This window comes from Dipodomys merriami, unplaced genomic scaffold (genome assembly GCF_024711535.1).
Source record: "Dipodomys merriami isolate MVZ:Mamm:240054 unplaced genomic scaffold, mDipMer1.0.p SCAF_15, whole genome shotgun sequence".
In the NCBI taxonomy this organism is placed as follows: Eukaryota; Metazoa; Chordata; class Mammalia; order Rodentia; family Heteromyidae; genus Dipodomys; species Dipodomys merriami.
This window is the reverse complement of record NW_027202826.1, coordinates 32,208,462-32,225,540: the sequence shown is the minus strand read 5'-3', so window position 1 is coordinate 32,225,540 and position 17,079 is coordinate 32,208,462. Positions and strand designations below refer to the sequence as shown.

Sequence of the window (17,079 nt, the reverse complement as noted above, 5' to 3'; positions counted from 1 at the left end):
AAGGGTTTAATGGTTTAATGAGCATATATTTCTTGATCCTGGTAGCACATAGCATTAAGATAAATTTGATTTTTTTCCCTCTTGTGGCCTTATACTGCTTCTGTCTGCTTTCTCTCCCCCATCTCTTTCATTCTTTGCCTGTATTTTCTTACTTTTCAGTCTTTACCACAAATACTTCTGGAAATCTTCATACATAAAGTTGTTTGTTGTTTTTTAAGGATAAAAACATAAATTAGGATTGTAGGAAACCCTAAAAGCAGGAAATTTATGGAGTAGTTAGCTCCTACATGTCAGGGAATTGGAGAAAAATTCTGTGAAAGATGAACTATAAAACTAAGGAATCATTCGGGTTCTTCTACAAGCAAGGATGTCTGTTTTGGGTCAAATCTTCATTAATGAAAAGGAGAAGGAATTCATTGATTGTGGTGCATTAAACTGCCCTTGTCAGTTAGTAGAGGCAAAGAACTTCACATAAAGTCATCACCAAATAAAGATCTATATTTCTGAATCCTGTCCTATCGCCTGCATTTTCAAGCTGTGTTCCACTGAGCTAGATCTCAAAGCTCAGAGCTAATTTTAAAATAATATGTCATGTTTCTTATTTACATCAAAGCCTGAATTAAATCACATCTAGCAGTGTAGGTAAAATCATAGTATATTTTCCATTCTTTGGGTTTCTCTAGTGGAATACAAAGCCAGGACTCACAATACTTATCCTGTGTTACCTGAGACATCTAAAAATAAGTGAGATGATTACAACAACAGAGGCAATTTCATTTCATCTTCTAGTTCTTTCATAGGCCAAAAGGAACTAAGAGCTTAGGTAGCTGGTGTGTGTGTGTGTGTGTGTGTGTGTGTGTGTGTGTGTGTGTGTGTGTGTGTGTGTGTGTGTGTGTGTGTGTGTGTGCATGTGTGTGTGCATGTGTATTAGTCCTGGGGCCTGAACTTAGGGCTGGGGCACTCTCCCTGAGCTTTTGTGCTCAAGGTTATAGTTCTACCATTTCAGCCACAGCTTTACTTCTGGCTTTTTGCTGGATAATCAAAGACAAAATTCTCATGGACTTTTCTGCCCAGGCTGGCTTCAAACTGTGATCCTCAGATCTCAGCCTTCTAAGTAGCTAGGATTACAGGTGGGAGCCACCCATTGGCAGCATCTAAATATTCTTCTGTGGTATAAACCTAAGAGAAAGTTCCAGGAGAAAAATCTAATTCCTTTTGTCAAAAGTCTGAGCAATTTATTTATTTATTTTTTTTTGGTCCGGTCGTGGGGCCTGAACTCTGGGCCTGGGCGCTGTCCTTCAGCTCTTCAGCTCAAGGCTAGCACTCTACCACTTGAGCCACAGCGCCACTTCCGGCTTTTTTCTTTTTGCTTATGTGGGGCTGAGGAATCGAACCCAGGGCCTCGAGCATGCAAGGCAAGCGCTCTACCACTGAGCCACCTTCCCAGCCCCAAAAGTCTGAGCAATTTAGATAACAGCATCTGGAAAAAAGGTAACACAGCACAGAGATCGGCCTTGTTGTCCATCCCAAACTTTCTCACATTCCCATGATAGCTTCAATTTCTTCTTTGATTGTCTAGCATATGCTAAATTTGAATTCCTTTGTTTCTTGGGCTTCTCACCGCTTGCAGGGTGAGGGCTTTAAAGACAGTGTTTATTGATGGTTGATTGCCTTGTTTTATGTATGGGCTATTGTAGGTTTTTACAAAAGGGTTTATTCTTTTGTAAAACACATCTGTTTCAAAAAAAAAAGAAAAAGAAAAAGAAAGAAGAACACAGACTATCGCCCCAAAGTCCCAGACGTTCTGGCTGAGCACAGAGAGAATGTAGGAGCTGATGAAGAGGGAGGGAAACAGGGTTAAGACGGGCAGGGGATGGACAGGAATGGCTTGTGTGTCTCCTGCTTCCTACGTTTGTGTAAGCATTCGTGATCCACTCTGCTTTGTTTGAAGTCCATGCTGTTATAATCATGTTCTGTTGTTCCACACAGCCAGACTGCCAGCGGTGCGCTCCTGAACGCCTTCTGCCAGATGTTCCACACCAGACTGAGGTAAGTCCACAGCTGCACTGTACATTCCTCCATGCTGACAAGTGAGTGGGGTCTTTGGGGGGCTGTTTACTCAACACGTATTCATTTGTGCTCAGAGAGGGCTTACCGCAGAGCTGTGCTACACGTACAATTCCAATGTCACACACCTGGGGTGTTAACTTGAACTCATGAAGGCCGAGATGAATATCCCAGTGCAGATGTGTGTGGTTTGCCATCCTGATTTCTGTTCCTGTTCCAACCCAGAGTCAGAATTCCACTGGGGGTCAGAAAGGAAAACCTAAAGTGGAGTTGTGAGCCTGACAGCAAAACACTGCACCGTTGCTACAAAGCCCAGCTGTGTAGCCGCTGCTCCAGGGTGAGCCTGGACGCAGATGTGCTGCACGTAGTTGGCAGGCAGACAGAGGCAGGCAGAGCTCAGCACTGAGCTCCCTTAGGACTGGATGTCAGGTTCTGAGACAGAGCTTGCAGCACATCCCAACTCTACCTCACCACCATGCTGGGAAATAAAACCTAAGAGTTCCCTGTAAGATACAACTGATACTACTTTTTAATTTTGGGTTTCCCTTCTCCTCCTTCACTCCAGAAAAGACTGTATTTTCTACTACTTGTTTTGACAGTCTCACAAGGCCACCCGGGAGTGGGCTATAGAAGCTAAGTTATAATTCAAACCCCACTTCTGTTCTCATGCACAATCTAAAGTCAGAGCCGGGCACAGGTGGCACACGCCTGTACTCCTAGCTACTCAGGAGGCTGAGATTAGAGAGTGCTAGCCTTGAGCAACAGTGCTCAAGAACAGTGCCCAGGCCCTGAATTCTAGCTCTATGACCACCACCACCAACAACAAAGTCAGAAATGAGCCAGGCCTTGGTGGCTCATACCTGTAGCTATTCAAGAGGCTGAAATAGGAGGATCATGGTTCAAAGCCAACCCTGGCAGGAAAGTCTGTGAGACTCTTATCTTCAATTAACTACCAAAAAAGTGGAAGTACAGCTGTGTAGAGTACCAGCTTTGAGCACAAAAGCTCAGGGACCATGTCCAGGCCCTGAGTTCAAGCCCTACGACTGGCACCCCCACAAAAATACACAAGTATTGTATGTTTGAAGTCTCCAGTGACACACAACCTACAACTCCACTCTGTTAAGTTTAAAGATTTGAATCTATCTAGAACCACCAAAAGGAACGGTCTTCAAATTTCAGCCATGCTATGACATTTAACTCAGAACTGAGCTCATACACATTTACTGGCATGTTTGTTGGTTTGGGGGGGATTGGGGTTTGAACTCAAGGCCTCACATTTGCAAGGCCACATTCCTCCCCCATTTTGCTCTCAGTATTTCTCTGGGGCTGGCCTTGGTTGATACCCTCCTACCTCCACTTCCCCAATATGCTGGAATTATTGGCATACCCAGCCTCTAGTTTTACTTTTTTCTTTTTGGCAATACTGCGATTTGAATTCGGAGCCTTATGCTTGCTTGGCTAGTACTCTTATCAGTCTAGCTAAAATTCCAGCTCTATTTTTTGCTGGCTATATTGAAGTTAGAGTCTTGTATACTTCTCTGTCCAAGCTGGCCACAAGCAGTGATCTGCCCATAGCTAATATTACAGGCATGAGCTACTGGCACCTGGCTCCAACGTTAGATTTGTTTTTGCTTTTTTGTTGTTGTTGTTGTTATTGTAAAGGCAGTATACAAGGGTTTACAGTTACATGAGTCAGGTAATATGTAAATTTCTTTTTGAACAATGTCACCTTTCCCCTCCTTTTCTCCCAGATTTTCCCTTCTGACCCTCCTCCTCTCCAAGTTGTATAGTTCAGTTTCAGCATAGTGTTTAGTGACACTGCTGCATTTGTTTACCCTTTGTCCCTCCATTTCTATGCCCCTCCTACCCTCCCAAAGACAGATAAATGAATAAACAAGAGAAACAGAGAAAACAAAAATGGCAATAAAGAAAAAAATCCTCTTCAAAATGAGATTTTTAATGCAAGGAAGCCATTATGAACTAGAAGTAGGGAGCTAGCAAGTCATTTTGTGGGTTATGAATATTTCAAATCTTGGGTGTAGCTCATGGTAATACAGTAAGCAGAAAGCACACAAGTAATGAGAGAGACACAGGCTGATGGAAATGACGATCAAAGAAGGAACCGAAGTAAGAGGAAGCCACAGCACGTGTGCAGGCTGAGCGAGTGAGCCACCTCCCTTCCTCATAAAGTCTGGGGCAATTTCAGGCTGATTTGAGCTTAGCAAAGCATCTCAGAGGATCCCTTCCACAAGAAGGGTCCTCCATGATGGATTTTTGACTGAACATGTCTCATAACTGTTTCCAGTGTTCATGTCTCTTCCCACAATCCATTCTGTTATAACGATATTAATGCTGTTCTGTGCGTAAACATCAGGCCATCATTAGGAATCTTTCCTAAAAGTTCCCCTAAGGACAGCCAAGTGCAGAACTGCGCATGGGCAGTCAAGGGGAATTTTATTTTGTTGAACAAACACCCTCGTTATTGGAATGTGGCCTTGTTTAGCCCACCGGGCCTTTTATCACTACTTTCTGGTAGTCATAAGGGGAAGAGGAGAGGAGTTCAGGAAGTCCTCTGTCAGGGGCAAATTGGTGGGCTGGTCTCACGTGGCTATGACAACCAGAAGATGCTGTTTTATCTCCTGAGTTAGAATCACAGAGAAGAAACTGGATGAGGATACCAGGTATTATTGGAAAGCGATTGATGATTCCTGTTTTTTTTTTTTTTTGCTTTCTACTACAGCAGTAGTTTCAATGAAGTTCTTAGGGTTCAACCAGGAGGGAGTAGTTTTATTAGAAAGACACAACATTAACCAGAGTGATTATTGCATAATGTCTGTGTTTGCAAAATCCATTGTTGTATAATAACTGCATCACACTCACTTATTATTTCCCAGTTGGTGATGGTTTGAAATGCACATTGATTTTTCTCCTTGAGTTGCTAGTTAGTCACTAGAAAACACAATTACTTGGTAGGAAATTCAGTAATGTCATAGGGCCATTTAAACACCACTACCGAATTCTTCCTAAACCAATGTTACAGAAGTTAATAATCACATAAATTAGAGATGAATTGAGATGGTCTTTAGAAACTAAGTAAAATATGTAAAAATGAAACTTTGTGGCTGGCATATGAGACCTACTCACTTTTGTCTGCCTAGAAAAATATCGTCCTGAGATATATAAAATATTGCATAAGAGTCTCCACAAATACAAATTAAAATAAAAATCCATCCTGTGTATGGATTAAATAGCTTTAAAAATATTTATTTTTTATCCAGGCAATGGTGGCTCACACCTTTAATCCTAGTTGCCCTGGAGACTGAGATCTGAGGATCACAGTTTAAAACCAGCCCTGTCAGGGGCTGGGAAGGTGGCTCAGTGGTAGAGTGCTTGCCTTGCAAGCCTGAGGCCCTGGGTTCGATTCCTCAGCACCACATAAGCAAAAAGAAAAAAGCCGGAAGTGGCGCTCTGGTTCAAGTGGTAGAGCACTAGCCTTGAGCTGAAGAGCTGAGGGACAGCGCCCAGGCCCAGAGTTCAGGCCCCATGACTGGACCCAAAAAATAAAATAAAATAAATAAAATAAAATAAAACCAGCCCGGTCAGGAAAGGCCATGAGACTCTTTATCTCCAATAAACTAAAAAGCCAGAGGTGGAGGGTGACTCAAGTGATAGCACACCATGTTTGAGCAAAAATGTTCAAGGATAGTGCCCAGGCCCTGAGTTCAAGCCCCAGGATCTGCATACTTAACACACACACACACACACACACACACACACACACACACACACACACACACACACACACACACACACACACACACACACACCTATTTACTATTAACAGAAATGTTATAAAATAATTTTGTTTTATATACAGAGAAATGGAGTTTGGGGGGAAGTTATTAACATATTTAAATCATCCAGTAAAATTTTAGTGTTGGCATTAGATTCTTTAATGCATATTTTGAATCCTATCTCACAAAGTCCTTGAAAAACCCACTCCTCTGTGTCAACCATTGTAAATTTAAGCACCACAATGAGGACTCCAACCCAAATAATGACCTGACAAGTGTTTGATAGTTTCATCTTTCTGTAATCTCAGAGCATTCGTCTGCTGCTTCACTTACCAGACATTTAGGACAGGTAAAGTCAGAACACTGTGAAGGACAGAGTGTGTAATGAATAAAGGATGGTTCAATCCCTCCTGGGAAGCCCCATTGAAGCCTTGCAGGGCTGTGCTGCTGTGTGAAGCCCATCCTCCGTATCCACACAAACTCAGCTCTGCAGCAATGGGGTCTATTCGCAGTACAATGACTGAGCTTGGTTAGAGGACTACACAGAAAGAAATCCCTTACAACACAGACAGAAATCTACCTTTTGTGGGTTCCTTATGCTTCTTTTCTACTCTATAACCCCTGGTTCTTAGTAAGTCATGCCAGACCTTAATTGGCCTTCAAATGAGTATCATTAGCACGGCTCAAATCAGAGTCAGCTAGAATTTCTCAGTATTATTGTCATACTAGAAGCACGTGATTCCTCACTCCCCCCTCCTCCCTGAAAAAGAACACATTTTTGTCATTTTGTCATTACTGTCAAAATGGGAAATGACTTCCAGTGAACTATTAGAGTTTGGATAACCTTGAAAACATGTTTGTTCTTTCTTTTCTGAAAGGTCAAGAATCTGTCTTCTCTGACTGAATTACATGCAGTCACTTTACCCCTAAGTCCAGGTTTTTTAATATGATGCAAATTGAACTTTGTTGAAAAGCTTCAGCTCTATTCTTACATATTAGGAAGAGCATGAGATGTAGGCCTATGAAATTAGGTTTTGAGCAAACAAATGATTGTTTTCTAAATATTATCATTGGCCTTTAGTGAGGTCTAATAATGACGAGCTGACTTCAAACTGATAGAATTTGATTTGAGGGCTCCATTAACATAGAATCAAAAATTGAGGATGTAAGAAAGCAGAAACTTGAGGCTAAGCACTGGTGACTCACACTTGTAATCTTAGCTATTCAGGAGGCTGAAATCTGAAGATCATAATTCAAAGCTAACCCAAGGCAGGAAAGTCTGAGACTCTTATTTCCAATTAAACACTGTTGCTCAAATGGTAGAGTGTTAGCCTTGAGCACAAGAGCTCAAGGACAGCACCCAGGCCTTGAATTCAACCCCAGGACCAACACACACACACACACACACACACACACACACACACACACACACACACACACACACACACACACACACACACACACACACATGCAGAAACTTACTATCTGTAATTCTGAAGGCTGAAAGTTTAAACTGTAAGATCACAATCCCTTCAGAACCATTTCTTTTTTCTTCTTCTAACTTCTGGTACCCCCAGGCATTTTATGTGTCAGCTTGGCTCCTATCTCTTCCTTCCTCTTCTCATGGTTATCTTCCCTGTGTTTATGTCCAACTTTTCCTTTCTTTTCAATACAGAAATCCTACAGGATTAAGGCTCAACCTACCCCAGTATGACGTCCTCTTGATCGGATTATATCTACAAAGACTCTTTGTTTCTAAAAAGATGATATTCAAAGGTTCCAGAATTTAGGGTTTGATATATGCTTTTTAGAGCAACCCAATTCAGCATATAACATTACCTGCATGCCAGACATATGCTTTTTAGAGCAACCCAATTCAGCATATAACATTACCTGCATGCCAGACACTATTTTAGGTGCTTTGTATAGTACATGCACTATTTTATCAAAACTGCTTATCAGTTCTATTAATGAGTGCTCTTTTTTTGTTTGAAAATGTGAGAACCAGAAACTTTTCCAAGTCCGCTCATCTAGTTATTGGCTAGAATGTATTATTGTGACCCCTACATAAGATGAACTTTCCTATACTGTATATTAAGTAAAATACAATAGTAATAAAATTTGCGTATTTTTTTCCAAATGAATTCTGATGGTCCTGTTCTGCAATCCAATATCTTTAGTTTTTTTATTTATGTCAGTATGTGTGTGTCTGTGTCTGTGTGTGTCTGTGTGTGTCTGTGTCAGTCCTGATGCTTGAACTTAGGGCCACTGTCACTGAGCATTTTTCTCAAGATTGGCATTCCACTACTAGATCCACAGCTCCAATTCTGCCTTTTTCCCTCTTTGGTGGAGGTTAAATGGAGATAAGAGTCTCACAGACCTGTCTTGCCTCAGCTGGCTTCAAATCTCCGTGCTTAGATCTCAGCCTCCTGCATAGCTAGGATGACAGGCGTGAGCCAGTGGTGGTGGTTTGTGTCTTTTTTGTAACTACTTTTCTGTCTCACCATTATAGATCATTGTTACGTTGATGAAATAGGTAGGGTACCTTGGAAACTCTTGAGTGTCTGTCAGTATGAAAAAAAATAAGTAAGAAGCAGGAAATAGAGAAACCAGACAGTAGAGTATGAATTTGGAATGTCTTTCACATATCAAATGCAAAGCAGCAAATACAAAACTTTCAATGCATTTTTAAGTTGTCATGAACAAAGAAAAACACTTTTATCCTTGGTATTTTTATTCCTTTTTTTTGTTATGGGTAAATCCTTTTATTTTTATCTTCTTTGGATATTCATTTATGGCATTCTTTCCTAGTACTACAAAAATACACCCCAAATTTTACATTAGTCTTCATGGTAAGAACTGGGCTCTTTTCAATGGGTTTGACAGTATAGCCAGTGACATTTTGTTTTTGAGGCATGGTCTCTTGCTATGTAGTCCAGACTGCCCTTGACCCTCATGGTCCTCCTACCTCTGCCCCCCAAGGGCTAGGATTACAGCTATGTGCTATCGTATTCATCCCTAATACCACATTGTAACATACATGCCCAGGTTCATTTGGCTAGTTATCTTATATTGATTTGAACAGCAATAGCAATGAGTTCCTTTCATAAGCAAAGTCCTAAACTACAGGACCACCAGTGAGAATGAGGATTACAATGGGGAACATTCCATTTCAGGCATGGTTAAAACTAGGCCACAACTGATTTCACAAAATGGTAAGCATATTTCAATGCTTAACATAACCACCCCCGCCATTTCCTGTTTCTTGATGACTTGGTATAAGCTTGTGGGGAGCTCATAAATAAAATTCCCTACCACTTCTTTTTTTGCCAGCCTGAAATTTGTCAGCCCTAAGCCAGAAGAAGAGAAGTATGCACTTAAATCTTAATCTGAAACATTATTCTGCTGTTTCTCATAGGCTTCTCAGAAAAGGAAGTCCATCAGTAGAAACTTCCTCCAGTAGAGGACAGGCGATGGAAGGCTTGTTGCAAGGCCTCCCTGTAGGATTGCAACTGTGCCTTGTTTCTGCCAGGACTGTGCATCTTCTACTGGATTACCTATGTTTGACTCCCCTTCAGCCGAGAAGGCCACTGGAACTGAGATCCTGATTGGTCAGAAAAGCCCCGTTACAGTCCAATCAGATACAATTTCCTGTTCCATTAATATGAAGCTTGGCTCCTCTCCTTGAAGCTCTCTCCAGCCTGTCACTCTTGGATTTGTAAAGTTCTCAGTCTCTACAATCAGCTACAGCCAGGTTCTGATTGTACTTGGTATGAACTTGAGAGAACCTCTGTTTTTACAACTGAAAAAGGACAAGAAAACGATCTTATACGAGTCTGATATAAAGCAAAGTACATATCAAATGTTTGACACTCTGTGTTTATGACTGTAAGCTCCCTTCTGCTTACTGCTATGATGAAGAGTTTTCTTTTCCTTTTTTGTCGGTCATGAGGCCTGAACTCTGGGCCTGGACACTGTCCCTCAGCTCTTCAGCTCAGGGCTAGCACCCTACCATTTGAGCCACAGCGCCACTCCCAGCCTTTTCTGGTTATGTGGTATTGAGGAATCGAACTCAGGGGTTCATGCATGAAGCAAGCACTCTACCACTGAGCCACCTTCCCAGCCCTGGTGATGGAGAGTTTTCTTTAGGACAATATTTCCTCACAAGTGCTTGGTGGTGCAAGCTAATGAAAAGCTAAGCAGGAAGAATTTTCTGGAAGAAATAATCATGAGAAGTGTGGAAGATGGGTTGTCAGATTCAGTTCTTGGCATAGGACTTTTCATTTGAGGCTGTAAGTGGCAACATTCAACTTAGGAGCTGTCTCCAACATCAGGTTATAAGTCATGCTGGTAAAGGGAACATAAATAGAATTTACACCCCAAAAATAGTGGTTATTAAGCATTTAGCTCTCCACAACAGAAATTAGAGAAAGTAGTTATTCTTGAGGAAGTTTAGACACAATGTGCTTATAAGATTAGACCAAATACTGAAAAGGTAATGATCATGCTTTAGCCAGGGACTTTGTTTCAGGAGGATAGAACAGATTAGAAGGAGCAAGGCAGGGGAGAGCACCCACAGGGTGCAGGAGACAAACTTTGGAGGAGCACCCCCAGTAGCAGAGGATGGAGAAGCCAGCCTGGTGACTGGCAGAGCAAGGGCAAAGCCATCTGCAGAAAAATCCAACCAGAATAGTAACAATGCTGGAGCTGAGAGTGAATGAAAGCGAATCAAAGCATACAAATCAAAAGGTGTGTCCTGACTCAGACAGAAGGCCCTGATAACGAAGGTGTGTGGACATATTCGAAAAATAAAATGGATCATAAAGATCATAATCATAAATACTTTAAAAATTGCCATGCCAGTGACTCACACCTGTAATCCTAGCTACTCAGGAGGCTGACATAGGAGGATCAGAGTTCAAAGGCAGCCCAGGAAGGAAACTCTATGAGACTCATCTCCAGTCAACTACCAAAAAGCCAGAAATAGAGCTGTGACTCAAAATGCTAGAGCACTAGCTTTGGGCACAAAAGCTCAGAGACAGTGCCCAGGCCCTGAGTTCAAGCCCCAGCACTGGCAAAATAAATAAGTAAAATAAAAATGCAAATAAACAAGTAAAATGAATTGCTATGTCAACTCAGCTAAAAATAAAATTAACCTACAAAGGAACAATACCAGATAACAATCCATTCTGTACAACCCAAAATATGAGAAGCTAATGGATTATCATTTGTGAATTGTTTGAGCATTGCATTTTTCCTCTTTTAATTTATTTTCCAGTCATCTCTTTCGTGTCAATGTTCAAATAACATATTGATTGAAGTATATTAAGTTTTATGAAACCGGCTTTAAAATGTGTTAGCAATTTGTAAAGCAATTACAAATACCTTATTCCTGAGTGATGTATTTATAGCTTTAAAGACACCTTAAAGTGAGCCAGGTACTGATGGCTCACATCTGTCATCCTAGCTACTCAGGAGGCTGAGATCTGAGAAGTGAGGTTTGAAGCCAGCTGTAGCAGGAAAGTCTGTGAGACTCTTATCTCCAATTAAGCACCAAAAACACTGGAAAGGGGAGCTGAGGCTGCAGTGGTAGAGTGCTAACCTTGACTAAAATAGCTCAGGGACGGTGCCTATGCGCCGAGTTCAAGCCCCAGGACTGGCACCAAAAACATTAAGACACCAATATTCATGTTAATACATAAATATTAAATAAAATTGAGAGATGGAAATTATCTCTGTGACCACTTAATTACACCTTACTGCTTCAGAAACGTGTATTCTGTCCGACTAAAGCTTGACACATCATTTTCTTCCTTTTCTAAAACATTTGTTACTAACGATATCAGACTGCAGTATCACGTGCCTACAGCAGATGTCGCCACTGAGCACAGCCTATGGGAATGTGAAAAAAATCTTCAAGGCTGGCAAAATTTACCAGTAGATTTTGGTGTCGTAAATGTAGAAAATACATAGGTTGGTTTTATTTAAAATAAGGATGGCATCCATTGGGGATCTAAATTTTGTAGAGCAATACTGTTTTTTTAAAAAAGTTGTGAATTAGTGAAATCAATAGGCCTATCAATGCACTCAAGGGAAAAACATTAATTATTGTAACTTCCTATTATAATAGATTATGCCTCTCAAAAATTTAAAACAAGAAGATATCCTTGAAATGAGGCAGTGGTGGCTTACATTTGTAATTCTAACTTTTCAGGAGGCTGAGATCCAGGGGGTTGCTATTTGAAACCAGCAAGGACAAAAACTTCCACAAGACGCCATCTCCAAAATAAACAGCCAAAAGCAGGGCTGGAGGTGTGGCTCAACTGGCAGAATGCTGGCAAGCAAGCTGCCTCCAGATTGAGATCAAACCCCAGTACTGAAAAAAGACCTACTTATTTCCCAAACATATTAAAATATTTTTTCTTTTTGATTTAAAGATAAATAATAATCCTGGTGAAGAGTTATTTTGGGAAACACATGGGATTGAAATTGGAAAGACTCGTGTTTGACATTAACTCTTCCTTGTAGGACAGGAACACTTTCAGGAACTTTATTCAAACACTTTTTTAGATATATTAAATCTTTTTCTTTTCATTCTTTGTGTGAAGTTCTGGGACTTGAACTCAGGGCCTTGGCCCTGTCCCTGAGCTTTCTCATTCAAGGCTTGTGTTCTACCACTTGAGCCACAGCTATACTTCTGGCTTTTTGATGGTTAACTGAAGATAAGAGACTCACAGACTTTCTTGTGTGGGCTCTCTTTGGACTGTGGTTCTCAGATCTCAGCCTCCTGAGTAGCCAGGGTTACAGGTGGAAGCTACCGGTGCTGAATGATATTTTAAAAATTAAGTAGTTATATAAAGGGGTCTTAATACAACATGTCAATTTATGAGTATAATGCATCTTAATCGAAGACACCCCTAGCTCAAAATTTTTAAAGCCACAAAAATCCATGAGCCTGAGATTTGGAAAGATTAATGTATTCAAGTTACTTGGCATATAGTAGATATTTAAAAATAGCAGGTATTAACAATAGATATATTTCAGCAAAGCCTCAGAAACTACATTGTCATCACAGCATAAGTATGGTATTATGCAACATTATTAATACTGCTGTAAGGTATCAGTTGTGAGAGGTTGAATTGGGAGTCTTCATTGGAGAGCTGGCAACTGCAAGTGGGCTCCTATCCCAAAGACCTATAGCACAAAGCTTATAAAGGCAAAAACCACATGATTGGGGTAGAAGACCAAACTTAACAGCAGTGTTTTCCATAAGCAAAGCAAACCATCTAGGGGAACAACCAAGAGTGAGCAAAGCAAACCATCTGAGGGAACAATCACAGGGAGCATTCCCTGGAGCAAAACTTTCCTGGGGCTAAAAATATGGTACATCTGCAATGCAAAGCATGGCCTATTTTACCTCTTTGGCTTTTCAGAACTGGGTGGAAAGCCCACACCACCCATCAAGGTGCTAGGATGGCGGTAGGGACAAGGCAATATACTTAGACCCAGCATCCTTACTTCAATATCTCCCCAATCGATGGCATGCTCAGATGTCTTCTTCCTCTGAGGACAACTGTCACATTAGTTTAGGTGCCTAGCTCTAAGATGACCTCCCCTCATTTAGGGAATCACGTTCAGAGTGATCCTAATTTTTTTTCTTTTTTAATTTTTGTCTTTTTGAAAAAAAATATGATCTAAGTAGTTGTACACAGGAGTTTCCATTCAACATGTCAGTTTATGAGTGCAATGCATCTTGGTCAATGTCAACCTTTGCATTGTTCTCCATCTCTCCCCACCCTACCTATCTCCTCAAGTCACCTGGTTTCATTTGCATACATGTACACTGAATATGATGACCTTATTCACCCACCTTCCTTCTCATTCATCCGTTCCCTTCCCCTGATCTCCTCTCCTTCCAACACACAAGTTCCAGCTCCTTGGTATTCATTTTGTTAAAGTGTTAAGCTGGTTTGTTCAAAGGAGTTACACCATTGGACTCCTCCTCTGCATAGACCATACTTTGGTCAATTTGTTTGTGTCTATCTGCATATGACCATGAATATATCTTCATACACATTTACATCTTTGATCTAACTTCTACATATGAGTAAAAACATGTGTCCTTTGTCTCTGCTCACATGACAATGTCTCAGAGTGGCTTCAGAATTGCCAAGTGAGCATGGGAACTGAGGCAGAGAAGGCCTCTCAGCTGAGCCTTCTCTAGGGAGTCTGGCTGGTGAGCTGTCAGGTGAGGACTCAGGGGTGTGCTAGACCGGCCGACCAAAACCACACTGTGAAAAATCAATCACAGACCACAATGGGACCTTGATATTTCAAATTCCATCTATTCCATCTGAAAGCCATCTCAGATGCCTTTAGACATGCTTCAAACATGAGCAATGATCACGGTGCCTAATGGGACATACAGAAGTATGCAAACAAATACTACGTGCATGCCTCAGTGCCTTGGTTGCAGGGGGCTTTGTTTTCCTCTTTCTGAGATCTTCTAATTGCAAGATCTTGTTTACTTTTTGCTTGGCGTCTAGAAGCCTCCCTGGCTCCTTGGCCTGCATTTTGGTGGTGGTTGTGGTGCTTTTCCTTGGCTAGTACTTAGGTTTGGCTAGAACAAGTGATACTTGGATATGGAGGCACTCTGTCTGGATGATGACCCCTGTCGCAATTCCTCTGAGTCAATGTTTCCCACACAAAACAGAATTGTGCACAAAATTCCTAAGATTGACCCCCCTCCCCTCAAAATTGGAAGGTTGCTCAATAATTTGAATAAGTAATGTGAACAATAAATATTTCATTGGACTAGAGTTGAAGTGAAAGTGGACAGGAAACACACTTGGATGATTGGCCACAATTCTTCCCCAAAAGACCAAACACTAAGACTACTAAAATCTTGGGAATGAATTGGCATCAGACCTTGAAAACTTCTGGCAATGACTAAGGATAGGAGAGAACCTATTATGCGTGCCAAACATATGGCAAGAAGTCTGGTTGAGGAAAAAAATACATTGAAGAGTCAATGAAGTGCTAGGCTTGGTAATAGATATTTTGAAAAGTCCGCTGCCTTGCTTTGAAGAACTGAACAAATTGCTTCAGGAATCTCTTCAAAGTCACACAAATCATAAGGTAGACTCTACCTTCTGCCCTCATGTTTGTGTCATTTCCAGCCCCCAAGCCCCTCATCCTCCAATTCTTGCTCCAGGTTCAATCTGCTTGTGCTGAAGCATTTTCAACAGATAAGCTAATGTTAAAGGACACTCAAATCTGTACATGATTCCTGAAGTAATGGCCACCAAGATTTAATAGGATCTTCTTCTTGTGCTCACTGTCCATGGACACTCTTTCTGAAGACCAAATGGTAGGGAATATATTGTAGGAATGGAGCAATTCTCCTTGTTTGGACAAACCAAAATACTCATGAAACAGGAAGGACAAGAAAAGTGCTGAGTTCCAGGTAAGTGCTTAAAAGAACACTAGTTTGACTGACAAGAGGAGAGGCTAGAGTGAATCTTTCCTGAGCCAATCATATGGGTTTTGTGATTACCTAGTCCCGCCCTATAGGCATAGCAGACAATGGCACCAATAGAATACTGACCTCCTGGGAGGGAGGAGGGCTAATTGAGATCCCTTTGTGCATACACTCTCCATTGTTTTTAGCTGTTTTGCATTTATATGGGCACATTCAAGACACAGCAGGTGAGTTTAGCATACTAGAAGGAGAACAGATTTCCCGCCCCCCCCCAGTAAGACTGGAGTCCTAGGAAAGGGTCCTACAGAGACCATGCCACATTGATCTCCACAGTCTTTATGCAACCATCTGGCTTCTTTTCTTGGGATCTCCTTAACTAAAGCGTCAGGGCCTTCTCTCTCATACACCAGTCCATGTGGGAACAACAAAGGAAGTTGATTGTACTGGTTCTCTGTATGAGCCCCCATGCCAGGCTTGTTAGCAGAGCCTCCTCCTTCACCCAGCCTGCCTGCCTCCCCTTTCCCAGTGAGGAGTCCTCATTTAAGTCTTTTTTAATGAGAGGAGCTGAGAGCCAACTCAATGATCCCAACCTTCCTCTTAAAGGAACTTAAAGGGTGAGCTCCACCCTCTGACCATAGCGATGCCCTACAGGATTCCTAATAAGACTCGTGTGTGTGTGTGTGTGTGTGTGTGTGTGTGTGTGTGTGTGTGTGTGTGTGTGTGTGTGTGTGTGTGTGTGTGTGTGTGTGTGTGTGTTGTGGTAGTTATTCAGTGCTTACATTTTTTTTTCAGAACCAATTCTATTTTGTTTTGTTTTGTTTTGCTTTTAGAACAGCACTGTTAGATGGAACTTCCTCCATTTGATAGAGGTCTTGTCACCTACTGCTGGCCCAAATTAGCTTGCCAATGGAGTTCCGTATCTGAATAGCCAAGGCTGAATACACTAAGCCACTGGAAGGAGTAAGGTTGACTAATGAAGAGCTTGAGCCTTCACAGACAAATACTGGAAATCCCTCCACTCAGATGAACGTAGTCCATTGAAGTCTTGACCTGTTCATCATTTCATGGGGTGTTTGTATGGAGGAGTTACATTTGGTAGTCTTTTTTTTTTTAAAGGAAGCCCTGAGTCCAGGTCTTATTTCTGTGTCTAGTAAACCTGAGGGTGGCTAAGGAAGCCACTTAATCTAGAAGTGCTTAAATAATTGCTTAAATAATGGGTGGAGGAGGGGCAGCTTGCTGAAGCTTTTGATTTCAGGAAAGGTCCGCATGGGCTCCCTGCCTTGCCAGAGCACATCACTGGGAAGTCTATTCTTTCTCATCTATCATCTTTCTGCCCTTGTTTCCACTCTTCAAAGGCAGAACAATCTTGTTCCCAGGTATCTATAGCACACATCCCACTCTGATTCATCATGGGGCACACTTGGGTGTCCAATTTACCTTTAGGGGATCTTGCTAGTCTTGCATAGAAATGTTAAACTATTTCTTGTTGTCCAACCCCCTCCATGTATGTGTGGCTTTACCCCGTAAGTCTGGTACAGCTAGATTAGGATCAGCTTTCTCCCATGGAGGCAAGTGGTTTCGAAACATTGGTGTATCTTTTCTATCATGTTGCCTATGAAACCTTTGGTAAACAATCTGGGCAAAAATTGTTAGTGTCTCTTAGCAAGAGAGTGACACATGCATGAATACAATGGCTTTACCATAATGCTTTGTGTGTCTAAAAACTGTGGTTTTTAG

The 17,079-nt window shown here is 41.5% G+C and overlaps 1 protein-coding gene across 1 annotated transcript in view; it reads left to right on the top strand.

Annotated features, from left to right (window-relative positions):
- Positions 1-11,581, top strand: part of Tnip3 (TNFAIP3 interacting protein 3) — an 86,392-nt gene extending 74,811 nt beyond the window's left edge. Inside the window, exons 14-15 of the mRNA XM_070021989.1 lie at positions 1,990-2,049; positions 9,280-11,581. Coding sequence (XP_069878090.1) covers positions 1,990-2,049; positions 9,280-9,324 — 105 coding nt within the window. The 3' untranslated portion in view covers positions 9,325-11,581. The remainder of the gene's footprint in view (positions 1-1,989; positions 2,050-9,279) is intronic.
- Positions 11,582-17,079: the final 5,498 nt, after the last annotated feature.